Genomic DNA, 11263 nt, shown 5'->3' with positions numbered 1-11263 from the left:
CAGAATTACAGGCATGCGCTACCATGCCCAGCTGATTTTTGGATCTATTGTAGAGATGAGGTCTCGCTGCCCAGGTGGGTCTCGAACTCGCGGGCTCAGGCAATCCACTCACCTCAGCCTCCCAAAGCGGGATTACAGGCTGAGCCACGGATCCCAGCTCCGTTAATATCTTATTAGTTACTTCTGTCATATTAAATATTCTTCAAAATTAGCTTTTAATGGCCATTAGTATACTACTTTATAGATTAAACTCATGTATTCAATCTAACCCCTGGCTGGGTTATTGTTAATTTTTTTCTCCTATATATTTTTTCATTTTATTTTTTCAATTTAATTTAATTTTTTTTGAGTTGGAGTCTCACTCTGTCACCCGGACTGGAGTGCAGTGGCATGCTGCTCATGGCCACTGCAGCCTCGACCTGCTGGGCTCCGGCGATCCTTCCGCCTCAGCCTTCCAAGTAGCTGGAACTACAGGTATGCGCCACCACATCTGGCTAATTTTTTGATTTATTGTAGAAATGAAGTCTCACCAAGTTGCCCGGGCTGGTCTCGAACCCATGGGCCCAGGCAATCCTCTCACCTCAGCCTCCCAAAGTACTGGGATTATAGGTGTGAGCCACCATGGCCAGTCTATTTTTTCATTTGAGAAGATATCTCTTATTTTGATCACTAAAATGAGATGAGACATAGCCGTACATGGCTCAGTCCCCCAGGTTTATGGCCTATTCTGTTGCCCCTCAAGCCCAACCTAACTCTCTCTTTTCTTCGCAGAAAATGAATGGCATTTGTAACAATTAGACCTTGGCTCAAATGCTAGCTCTGGTTTTCGTTTGCTGTGTACATTGATCTTACCCTGCCTTGGCCTTAGTTCTTTAGTTGATAAGATAGACAGTATGACATTTAAGTGAGAACACAGTGACTGATGCAAGCAGACATACAAAAATGCCAGATTCCTCCAAATTTGACATAATGCTCCTCTTAAAAGTATTTGTTTGTTTGTTTGTTTGTTTTGAGTTGGAGTTTTACTCTGTTGCCCAGACTGGAGTGCAGTAGCCGCTCCGGCCACCGCAGCCTCGACCTGCTGGGCTCTGGCGATCCTTCGCCTCAGCCTTCCAAGTAGCTGGAACTACACATGCGCACTACCACAACCGGCTAATTTTTTTTGGGGGGGGATTTATGGTAGAGATAAGGTCTCGCCAAGTTGCCCAGGCGGGTCTCGAACCCACAGGCTCAGGCAATCCACTCACCTCAGCCTCCCAAAGCGCGGGATTACAGGCTGAGCCAACCGAGCCCGGCTGTCTCCCAACTCTTAATCTGGAGGAGGCTCTCCATCCTCTGGCCTCCTCCCTCAGCCTCCATCCCTTTCTCACTAGCCATGATGGCCTCTGAATCTTTTATATGTCCCATTCCCACATTCCATCCCTATACCTGTCCCATCCAGACTTGCTCCAGCATCCCCATTGGGAGAGGAAGCCCTCGCCAGGGGCCCTGCTCTAGGAGACATGCTGACAGACTAGGAAGTGTGCTAGGTGGCCCCATGAACAGTCACTGACCACGATACATTCTAGAAGGGGCGTGGAGGTTTAAAAAAAAAATTGGCTGCAAGTTCTCTATCAGGACTCCTTTGAGAGTCTACGTCTCCTCGCCTTAATCTGAGTGGGCTGCTTTGACCCACAGAGTCAGGCAGTAGTAATGTTGGGTGATTGTGCACACTGAATCAGGCAGCCTCATCCTGGTTCTTTCAGGACACTGTGAGGAAGCTTTAGCCACTCTTGCAGAGGCCAGGTGGAGGTGCTCCAGTCCACAGCCCGGCAGGGTCCAGGTGCTGGGCGTGCAGGTGGGGGAGCCTGCAGCTGGATCTAGCTGAAGCCTGGACCTCGTGGGACAGAGACAGGCCATCCCTGCAGCACCAGTGGTTTTATACCCCTGAGTTAGGTTGGTTTGTGATGCAGCAGAAGGCAAGCAGAATGAGGATTTTGTGATTTTCCCTATCCCTGGTCACCGTCCCTTTCTCAATGCATGCCTGCTGGAACCTGTGAGAGGCCAGGGGTTGTGAAGGCAGTGCTGCTTTGAGTTTTTCTTGGGGTCAGACCCTAGATGCACTGTTGACTTTGCCCCTGTAAAAACAACGGGACACAATTAGAATCAGGGAACATTTGCTATGACTCATCTGCCTCACACCAAACCACTACACACACCCAGGCCCCAATACTATTTGAATCTGAGATTTTGGTCACTAGATGGTGTCAAGTTTCTTCTAGCTCTGGCAGCCAGTGAGGATCTCAGTTTGGGTAATTCAGGAAGGCTGCATGTAAGAGGCAGAATCTGAACTGTAAAGAATAGGTAGAGTTAAAACAATTGTGTTATTTTGCTTATTTATATTAAAATATTGTATTACAATAGTTGTATTAATTGATTGTATTAACTTTAAAATACTATGTATTTATTATATATTGAAAATAACACCCACTTCTTGTAGAAATATTTGACAGAAAAAGTATAAAAAAACCCAAAACATATTCTTTGTAATCTCAATGTCTGGAATCACCATGGCTGACCTGTTGGTGAATTTCCTATGTTTCTACCATGCAACTCCGACCAGATTGCAACCTTTGGTAAACTTTCCTTGTGACGCAAGCAAGGCAGAGACCAGTTGACAGAAGGGAGAGATCCTGAACTTGGTGTGGTGGCTTGTGTCTGTAATCCCAGTGCTTTGGGAGGCCAAGGTATGAGGATTGCTTGAGGCCAAGAGTTCAAGACACGCCTAAGCAACACAGCAAGACCTCCATTTCTACAAAAGTAAAAAATAAATAGCTGGGCATGATGGCATGCGCCTGCAGTCCTAGTTACTTGTGAGGCCGAGACAGGAAGATTGCTTGAGCTAGCTCAAGACTGCAATGAACTATGATTGTACCACTGCACTTCAGCGAGACCCTGTCTCTTAAAAAAAAAAAAGTGGCAAGAGATCTCACCACCAGCAGAAGAGCCCACGTTTGGGGTATGTGGCTACCAAGGAGGGTACCAGCTCAGTGCCCTCCATGCCCAGAGAGGGTAAGACTAGGCATCTCCAGCCCAAGACTACTCCTTCCCTGCCCTTGCATGGCCCTCACCAACAGGGTTATCTCAGCAGCTCCTCCTGCCACCTGGGGCCCCACACCTAAGGCCATCCACACTAGAACAACTTGGTGCAAGGTGGACTCTGCCCTGTTGGGTAGGAGCAGCCTTGAAGGTGGTGCATCCTTCCTGCCACAGACTTTTCTTGACTCTGAAGTCCCCAGGCACAAAAAAATCTCAGGACAGTGTAAATCTATCCAGACTCAGGACAGTGTAAATCTATCCTCAGGAGGGCAAAGGAAGCCACTTCTCTAAGCATGCTGGGGGCATCCCGGCTGTCCGCCCAACAGATGTCTGGATCAGTCTGAATCCTGGGCACCAGAGAGGAAGTGAATTCCCTTCATCAGCGACCTCAAGAGCTTCCAGCGGCCCTCCTCCACCCAGGGACAAATTCTTCCGTCCACCCAAGAATGTTTGCAACCCTCCCAATGGCAGTTTCCCAAGATCAGCCACTTGAATGTCCTTTCTTCCCTTATACAAGGAAGACCTGTCCCTTGCTTGAAAGGATGGGGTGAGTGAGCCTTTGATCTCTGGAGAAGCTTGAGGGGTGGCAGGCAATAGCGTTTCCCTAGGGGGTTGTCCTCAGCGAAGAACTGGACTCAGAGCTGGTGCCTCCCACGGACACGGCGGATTGGCGTTTCTCTTGGGATGACGCATCTGCTTCTCTCTGTACGGGGATGTGGGAAGCCACTCAGGGAGGAAAAAAACAACACCAAAAAAACAAAAACAGCCTTTAAAAATATATATTTATTTATTTAGAGACAGAGCTTTGCTCTGTTGCCCAGGTTGGAGTACAGTGGCGCGATCACAGCCATAGCTCACTGTAACCTCCAACTCCTGGCCTCAAGCGATCCTCCTGCTTGGGTCTCCCATAATGCTGAGACTACAGGGGGAGCCACCGTGGCCCCCCAAAACTAGCCTTTTGTGGCACTTCTCGTTTGCAAGCTTTGCCATGGGTCCGGGGCAAGTCTGTCTTGACTTCGGTTGGGAGACACGGCCCCACTTTCCCAAGCCCCCTCCGTCACTCCCCCAACAGTCAGGCCAACGAGGCTGCAGCTCTGACCTCGGACCGAGAGCACGTTCAGCCAAGGCCAGGGAACTGAGCGAGATCCTGGGGCACACCCCCCCACCTTCCAGGTACAGCCGCCCAGCCGGAGATGCCGCGGACTGCGGACCCTCGGCTCCCAGCCTGCCTTGCTGCGAGGAGGCCACGTGAGCAGGCGCAGCCAATCAGAGCTCGCCCTCCGCTCCTGGGCTCTGTGGGGGGCGGGGGCTGGGCAACAATGGCGGCGCTTTCGCCCTTGTGGCTCTGTGGAGTGGTCTGTGGCTTGGGGCTCTTTCCCCGACTGTGCAGCTGGCCGGCCGGAGCGTCCCCCGGTGACTCAAGATTCTCTAAAAATATTCCGGTTTTGGCTTTCCACGACCCGGGCTGGCCTCCCCGCCCGTCTCCTTCCACGGCCTGCGCCTCCCGGGGCTTGTACGGGGCCGCAGGGCATCGGGCGGCCGTGGTTTCCTGGCCGGCGACGTCCTGTTTTTAGGAGAGCGCTGCACGCCGACGCGACGCCCCAACTGCCCCCGGCCCCCCACCAATGGCAGGGCGTGGCAGCGGCGCACGGCCTTGCTCCCAGCACACCCCGCCACAGCCCCCAGCGCTTGCCGGCTTCGCCAGGCCTCCGCCGTGTCCTCATTTTTCATTCGCGTGCTCCCTTGCTGTTGCTTCTCGTCCTTCCCTTTCGGTTTTCGACTGTATCCGCTGGCTTCCTCCTGCGGAAGGTGAAGGAGGATTTCGTTTGTTTCTGCATGGAAGCCTACACTTCGCTTCGGCGAGCTCCCGATCTCATTTCATCACAGTTTTCGGATGCCTCAGTATTTGGTGTTTACAGTGTGTTGGTCGTGTGAACGTTGTTCCCGGCTGAGCTGTGCCGTACATTATGACAACATTTTCTATTTCGTGTTATTTGTTTTCCTGGGAATTCATGATTGCCTGTTTTCTTGCATCAAGCTGGGCACTCAGTGGATCCTTTCAATCTGGAGACTCATGACCTTGGGTTCTGGGAAGCTGGAAGGCACAACTGGTTTTACAAACTCTTAACTCATTTGGCTTCCATCCCTACCGGCACACCCTCCCCCGGGCCCCGTGACCTCCTAAGCTGTTTCTGGGTGGTGGTGGGGGGCTGTCATGTTGGTGTCTGGCCTCAGATCAGCTCCTCTTCCTGCAGAATTTGGTTTCAGCTTCCTCCACTCTGCCTAGTTGGTTACTATTAACTTTCCAGCTTCAAAAATTCTGTAAACTTCTCTTATCCCCTGTCATTGTCCTGTACACTTTGTCCTTATTAATTTGTGACTCAAAATATTTTAATTTTACTATCATTTTAGTGGGAATTTGGGAAGAAGGGGAGAAAAATACCCCCCGTTCAGTTCATGGTGGGCTAGCAGTCCCTCTCACCTTTTCTCGCTGAGCACCTACTATGTGCCACAGGCTATTTTAAAGTAGCTCCTAGCCCCAGTTTTACATGACTCTTTCTTGTTACCCAGGACTGGGTGTAGAAGACACCTCCTCCAGTTAGGCCTCCTTGACCACCCGATGCTTCTCTGCTACACCACCCTGCTTTACTTTTGTGCATAACCCTCACTACTATTTGCAATCATATATATATATATATATTCATTGATGATATATTTTCCTTCTTTCTCAGGCTCCCCCAGAGGGCAGGAAACTGTCTGTCTTGCTCTTTGCTGTATCCTTGGTGCTTCCCACAGTGTCAGGTATAAACAGATGCTCAGAAAGTACAAGATGAATGAAGGAGTGGTCTTGAGCATAAGAACTCCATGACGCTACCTTCAACATCACTTAACAAGAAACTGGTAATGGTTTGAGCTTCCTGCCATGAGAGAGTGAGACTCCATCATGGGAGGAATGTAAGCTCAGGCTTAAAACAGCTGAAAAGGGACAGAAGCATTGACAAGAATGAATGGGGTGACTTACAAGACCTGGCTGAGACAAACCGTTGGCTCAAGGTCACTCCGGTACTTGCTGGCTCAGATGAGAAAACAAGCCTTTGCAGGCAGACACATCGAGCTGCACCCATGCTGTGGAGTCAGTCCCACCTGGGGGTGTTTCACCCTCTTCTGTCCCTGGCTGCAAGTTGCTCTGTCTCTCTGTATTTGCAAGACTTCTCACCCACAGTGTGGGAGAACACTCCTACCTCTTGGATTCTAGAGAACAAGCACAAGCCTTCTAGTAAAAAGCCCGATGCAGAGGAGGCTGTGATGATGATGGTCTGGTTTGAAAAATTCTGGTTTCATTCTTCCTGGCTGTAGGACCTGGGCAAGCTGCTTGAAACCTTGGGCCTCAGTTTCCTCCTCTGTAAGGTGAAGATCTAACCACACTGGCTTCACTGGGTCACAGTGCCAATAAATGCCTGTCCCTTGGCCTGTCTCCTGCTTCCTGGGCAGGAAAAGTCACACCTGAGGACTGTGGGGACAGAGCAGCATCATGCTGAGGCTCCTGGGACCCCTGGACTGGTGTATGGTGTGGCCACAGTGTCTCTGTGGGACCCTGCAGGGAATTGGGCAGGCCAGACCCATTATAAGCAAAGAGCTGGCTTCTTTCCAGAGAGCAGTGAAGGAGCTGAAAGGCAGCTTGTTTTGCTCAGAAGCAGGGTGTTGTAAACTGTTTTAATGGAAGCAAGAGCAGGAAAGGGCAGGGAAAACTGTCTCCATCTGACAGACCAGAGTTTGAACAATTTCCAGCGGCTTTGGACGCGTTCAAGCACCTCTCTGAGCCTCAGCTTTCTCATATATTAAATGGAGATGATAGTAGTAGACACCTTGCTAGGGTGTTGTGAGTTTTCCTCTATTCCACAGGTAGGTGCTAGCTGGACACCTCCGATGTTCGGGGGACATTGCAGTGGTCAAAACAAAGGCACTGCCCTCTGCATGCATCATGGTGAGTCCATGAGACGATGTGCCTTGAGGGACCAGCACATCACAGGAGCTGTGGAGGCAGAACTTGCTTTTTTGCTAGTAGTGTATGTCATTTGTATAAATTCATCTTTTAATATTCGAGAGTGGTGACAATCTAAATAAAGTAGGCAAGCCTCCCTCAAGGTTTTCTCCTCTGTGTTTTGCAACTGCAGAATCTGCCCTGAGCGGGAGATGCCCAGGAAGAATATGTTGCCTGCCTCTAAGCCTCATTCTCATTGCATGGTCGATGCTGGTCCCAGAGGAACCAGCCGCTTTGGAGCTTTGGAGCTTCATCAGATCAATGAGAGAGGCAGATGGGGATGCAGCCACTGATGAAGCAGGTGATCCATGGTGACAGGGTCCTGGGTCGGGGCACTGGGCGGGTGGTGTCAGGGAGGGCCTCTCATCCTAGTTTTGGGCCTTCAAGGAGCGGAGCAAATGTGTCAGGTGGGAAGACAGGGAAGGGCATTCCTGGCTGAGGGAACAGCCTTTGCAAAGAAAGGTCCAGGGAGGAAAGCTTGGGTTGGGAGCGGTTGGACGGAGGCATGTCTGGAGATGTCAGCAGGGGCTGGAGTGCTGAAAGTTCCACGCCTAGGGAGCCATGGCAAGATTTGAAGCGTGGCCAGCCCTGTTTTGGAAGGCTGTCTCTGGCTGCCGTGTGGAAGGCCTGGGGGCAGGAAGCACAGAGAGGAGGTGGTGGCTGGACCTTGGTCAAAGCAGAGGAGAGGATGGAGGAACCTGCCCTAGCCTGGCGCCCCAGAACACCGCCGTTCAGGGCCTGGACACCAGAGGGCGCTGTGGGGCAGCTAGTCGTGGAGACCCCTGCTTGGAGACAGGGCCACTCACACCCTGAGCCCAGCTGTGCATGCCAGCTGTGTCTGTTGGATGTGCCAGTACCTGTGTGGCCATTTATGTGCATGTACACACGTTTGCACCCTGTTTGCGTTCGTGTGTGCATGCATATTTGGGGGTGTGTGGGTTTGCACAGGAGTTAAAGGGACATGTGGGGTTGCTGATTATGCAGGAAGGTGTGAGTGAGCATGCCTGAAGGGTGCATATAGGTGAGAACAGACACCCCTCACGTCCCAACACCCCAGCCACATTAGTCTGTCTGTGACTCCCCTGTAAGCCATCCACCTCGGGGACTTTGCACATGCTGTTCTCTCTGCCTGGAATACTTTTCCCCAAGATACCCTTGTGACTTCTTCCCTTACATGCTCAGGTCTCTGCTTACATGTCACCTTCCAGAGAGGCTTTTCCTGGCCTCCCTCTTACAGCCCGCACTTCCAGACACACTCCCCATTCCCTCACACTTGTCATAGTTTAACTTGGACATTTTGCTCGTCTGGTTCACCCACCAGGTCATCACCTCCCCTGTCTGTCTTGTTCAGTGTTGTACCCTCAGTGCCTGGCATACGTAAATGCTCAATGACTATTTGTTGAATGAATGAATGAATGAGCTGCCCCATCCTGGGTTTGGATCATCCTCTCTCTCCAGTCCTCTGTCACCCCAGGTCCTGCCCATCTCAGCTCACTTTGGTATCCTGATTTTGGCCACACTCCTTCCAATCTTGAGCCTCAGTTTTCCTGCATCTGCAGAGAGAGAGAGGTTTGGGACTTTTCTCCTACTAGTCATGGTAGGAAGCAGCTGCCTGTGACCCATGTCAAATGCCCCTTCTGGTTTCTGAGCAGTCACAGAGTTCCTCAGCCTGACTATGCCACTTGAGACAGAAGGAGACCAGGACATGTCACTGCAGCAAGCCAGCAAGAGACACAAATCTGCTGGTTCTGCAGCAGTACTTCTTATACCCCGTGGGGTAGCTCTGGCCCTCGCGGAGCCCTCTTTTGTGGCCCTTTTTATACCCTAACCCTTCACCTCTGCTGTTCCTTTCCAGGGTGCTCTTTCTTCTTTTGCCTGACAAGCTCCTACTGATTCCTAAAGGTCCAGTCTCAAAGTCACCTCTTCCAAGAAGACTTCCCTGACCCCACCCACGTGGAGATGCCCGCCCTGCCCACGCACCTCCTGGGACTTTTGCTCATGCATCTATTTATAGCACCCACATGGGGTTTTGTGATTCTCGGGTTGTTTATCAGGCTCCTGACTAATCCGTGAACTCCTCGGATGTGATGCGAGGGCCTGTCTGAGTCATCTGGCCACCTAAGAGGCTGGAATGGGACTGGAGTCACTTCATGCAGGAACTGTGGCATGCATTCCTCCTTCCTTTGGTCATTCCTCAAACATTTGTCAGGAACTACTGGGTGCCCAGCTCTGGACTATGCAATGGGAAGGCAGCTGGGATTGAGATGGGCAGACAGTCTGGGGGGAGGGCTGCATTAAAAATGGTCAGTAACAAAGGCACTGGTGGTGTGAGTGTTGTATCCTGAATTAAGGCTGTCTGGGGCCCATGACTGGAAGGCCTCTTAGGGGAGTTCATCTTTGAGTAGGTCTGAGGCCTGAGAGGGAACCAGCCCCAGGAAACTTGAGGGACAGGGATGTTCCAGGCATAGAGCACGGCAAGGGCAAAGGCCCTGAGGAAGGACGGGCATTGGCTGCTCCTCTTTGAAAGGCAGCACTAAGACCCTTGAACATACCAAGGAGCAGAGTGGACAAGGCAGAGTGTGGGAGGAGCAGAAGTTGGAGTGATCAGCAGGACCTGAACCCAGAAAACCCACTGGACCAGGCTTGCGGTTCTGGTAGAGCAGTAGCCGCTGCTGGGCTCCCATTTACAGATGAATAAGCACAGGCCACTGGGGCAGTACAGTGGGATAGAGACGGCCCATAGTGTTTAGGAGCTCACATTTCCTGGGCACCTAGTGTGTGCCAGGCTCTTGGCCAGGCGCTTCCAAGCCTGAGCTTGTGAGTGCTTTCAGAGGTCTCATATCCCCATGAGGCTCAGGGACTTCTCCAAGGTCATCCAGCTAGTAAGAGCTGGCATTTGAACCCATACCTGCCTGAGATGCAGACTCATGATTTTTCATCCCACTGCCTGGAAAGGATGAGCAAGAGACACAGGAAGAGAATGATGATAATTATAAGGGCTTCTGCTCTTATCTCATCTGGTCTTCCCCACAGCTGTGTGGGAGGGACCCCTGGGATCATCTCCATTTTACACATGGACAGACAGAGGTCAGCCCCCTGATTCCAGCAGGTAGTGAATCTGCTTCCCGCACGTGAGGTCCCTGACAGCGCACATGCTCATGCCTGCCTGGAGGCCAGGGGCTGACCTCTTGACCTTGCTCAGTGCTCCCTATCCTTACTAACCAGGGCTTCGCATCCAGAGTCATTGGATCCTAGCACCAGATTGAAATTACCTGAGGCTCCATGTGGGAGCAGAGGGAGGATTGGCCCACCCAGCCATTATACAGATGAGCAAACTGAGTTCCCGAGAGGCGAGGAGAGAATCGAGACCCAGGACGGGACCTCGAGGTTTCCAGAAGGGAGTAAACTGCGTTGAGCCACCTCACCCCCCTGAGCCTCAGTTTTCCCTGTGTACAACAGGGGCAGCAACGACCTATGAGAGAGCTACTCGTGCTGACTTGCCACCAGGTATCACCACGTTCACCAGCGAATCCGCCTGGCACGCGGCAGGCGCTCGGTGGAAGTTTGCTGACGCAGGGCACACAAGCCGGTCGGTCAACAAACGCGCACGAGCGTCCTCATCGGCGGCTCCGGGAAGCGGTGTTATCGCCGCTCCTGCACAGAAACTGAGGCTCAGGGAGTCACCGGCTTGCCCAAGGTCAACACCGTTACAAAGCTGCCCAGTCGGATCTGACCCTGGGTCTCACCCCAGGAGGGCACTCCCAACTCCGCCGTAGCACCCATTCTGCCGCCGCGCCTGCCTCCCACCGGGCCATTCTTGGGGATCTCGGGGTTTTTCCAGATGACGCACCGGGACGCGCGCCCGCAGCGCATCCGCTGGGGGCTGCGCCTTCCAGGGGTGCGCGGGGGCGGGGCCTGATGCCTGATAGGAGGAGGCGGGACTTGTGTGTTGACAGGCAGAGGGACGCGGCTCCAGCCGAGGAGGGGCGGAACCTAACTGGGCCTGGGTTTCCCGGGCGGCGGGCGGGCTTGACGGGCAGTGGGCGGGGCTGGATCCTGGGCCCACGGAAGGCGGGGCTTATGCTTGACAGGCAGGGTGAGGCCGGTGTCTGATAGGCAGGGGACGGGCCTTGGAGACGATCT

General features: G+C 52.5%; 1 protein-coding gene across 1 annotated transcript in view; it reads right to left on the bottom strand.

Annotated features, from left to right (window-relative positions):
- NATD1 (N-acetyltransferase domain containing 1) overlaps positions 1-4809 on the bottom strand; it is a 29921-nt gene extending 25112 nt beyond the window's left edge. The window contains exon 1 of the mRNA XM_021714585.1: positions 4596-4809. Within this exon, the coding sequence (XP_021570260.1) occupies positions 4596-4809 (214 nt within the window). The remainder of the gene's footprint in view (positions 1-4595) is intronic.
- Positions 4810-11263: the final 6454 nt, after the last annotated feature.

Source organism: Carlito syrichta, unplaced genomic scaffold (assembly GCF_000164805.1).
Source record: "Carlito syrichta isolate Samal-C Ts95f unplaced genomic scaffold, Tarsius_syrichta-2.0.1 Scaffold305683, whole genome shotgun sequence".
Lineage (NCBI taxonomy): Eukaryota > Metazoa > Chordata > Mammalia > Primates > Tarsiidae > Carlito > Carlito syrichta.
The sequence above is the reverse complement of the archived record's forward strand: the minus strand, read 5'-3'. Positions and strand labels throughout refer to the sequence as shown.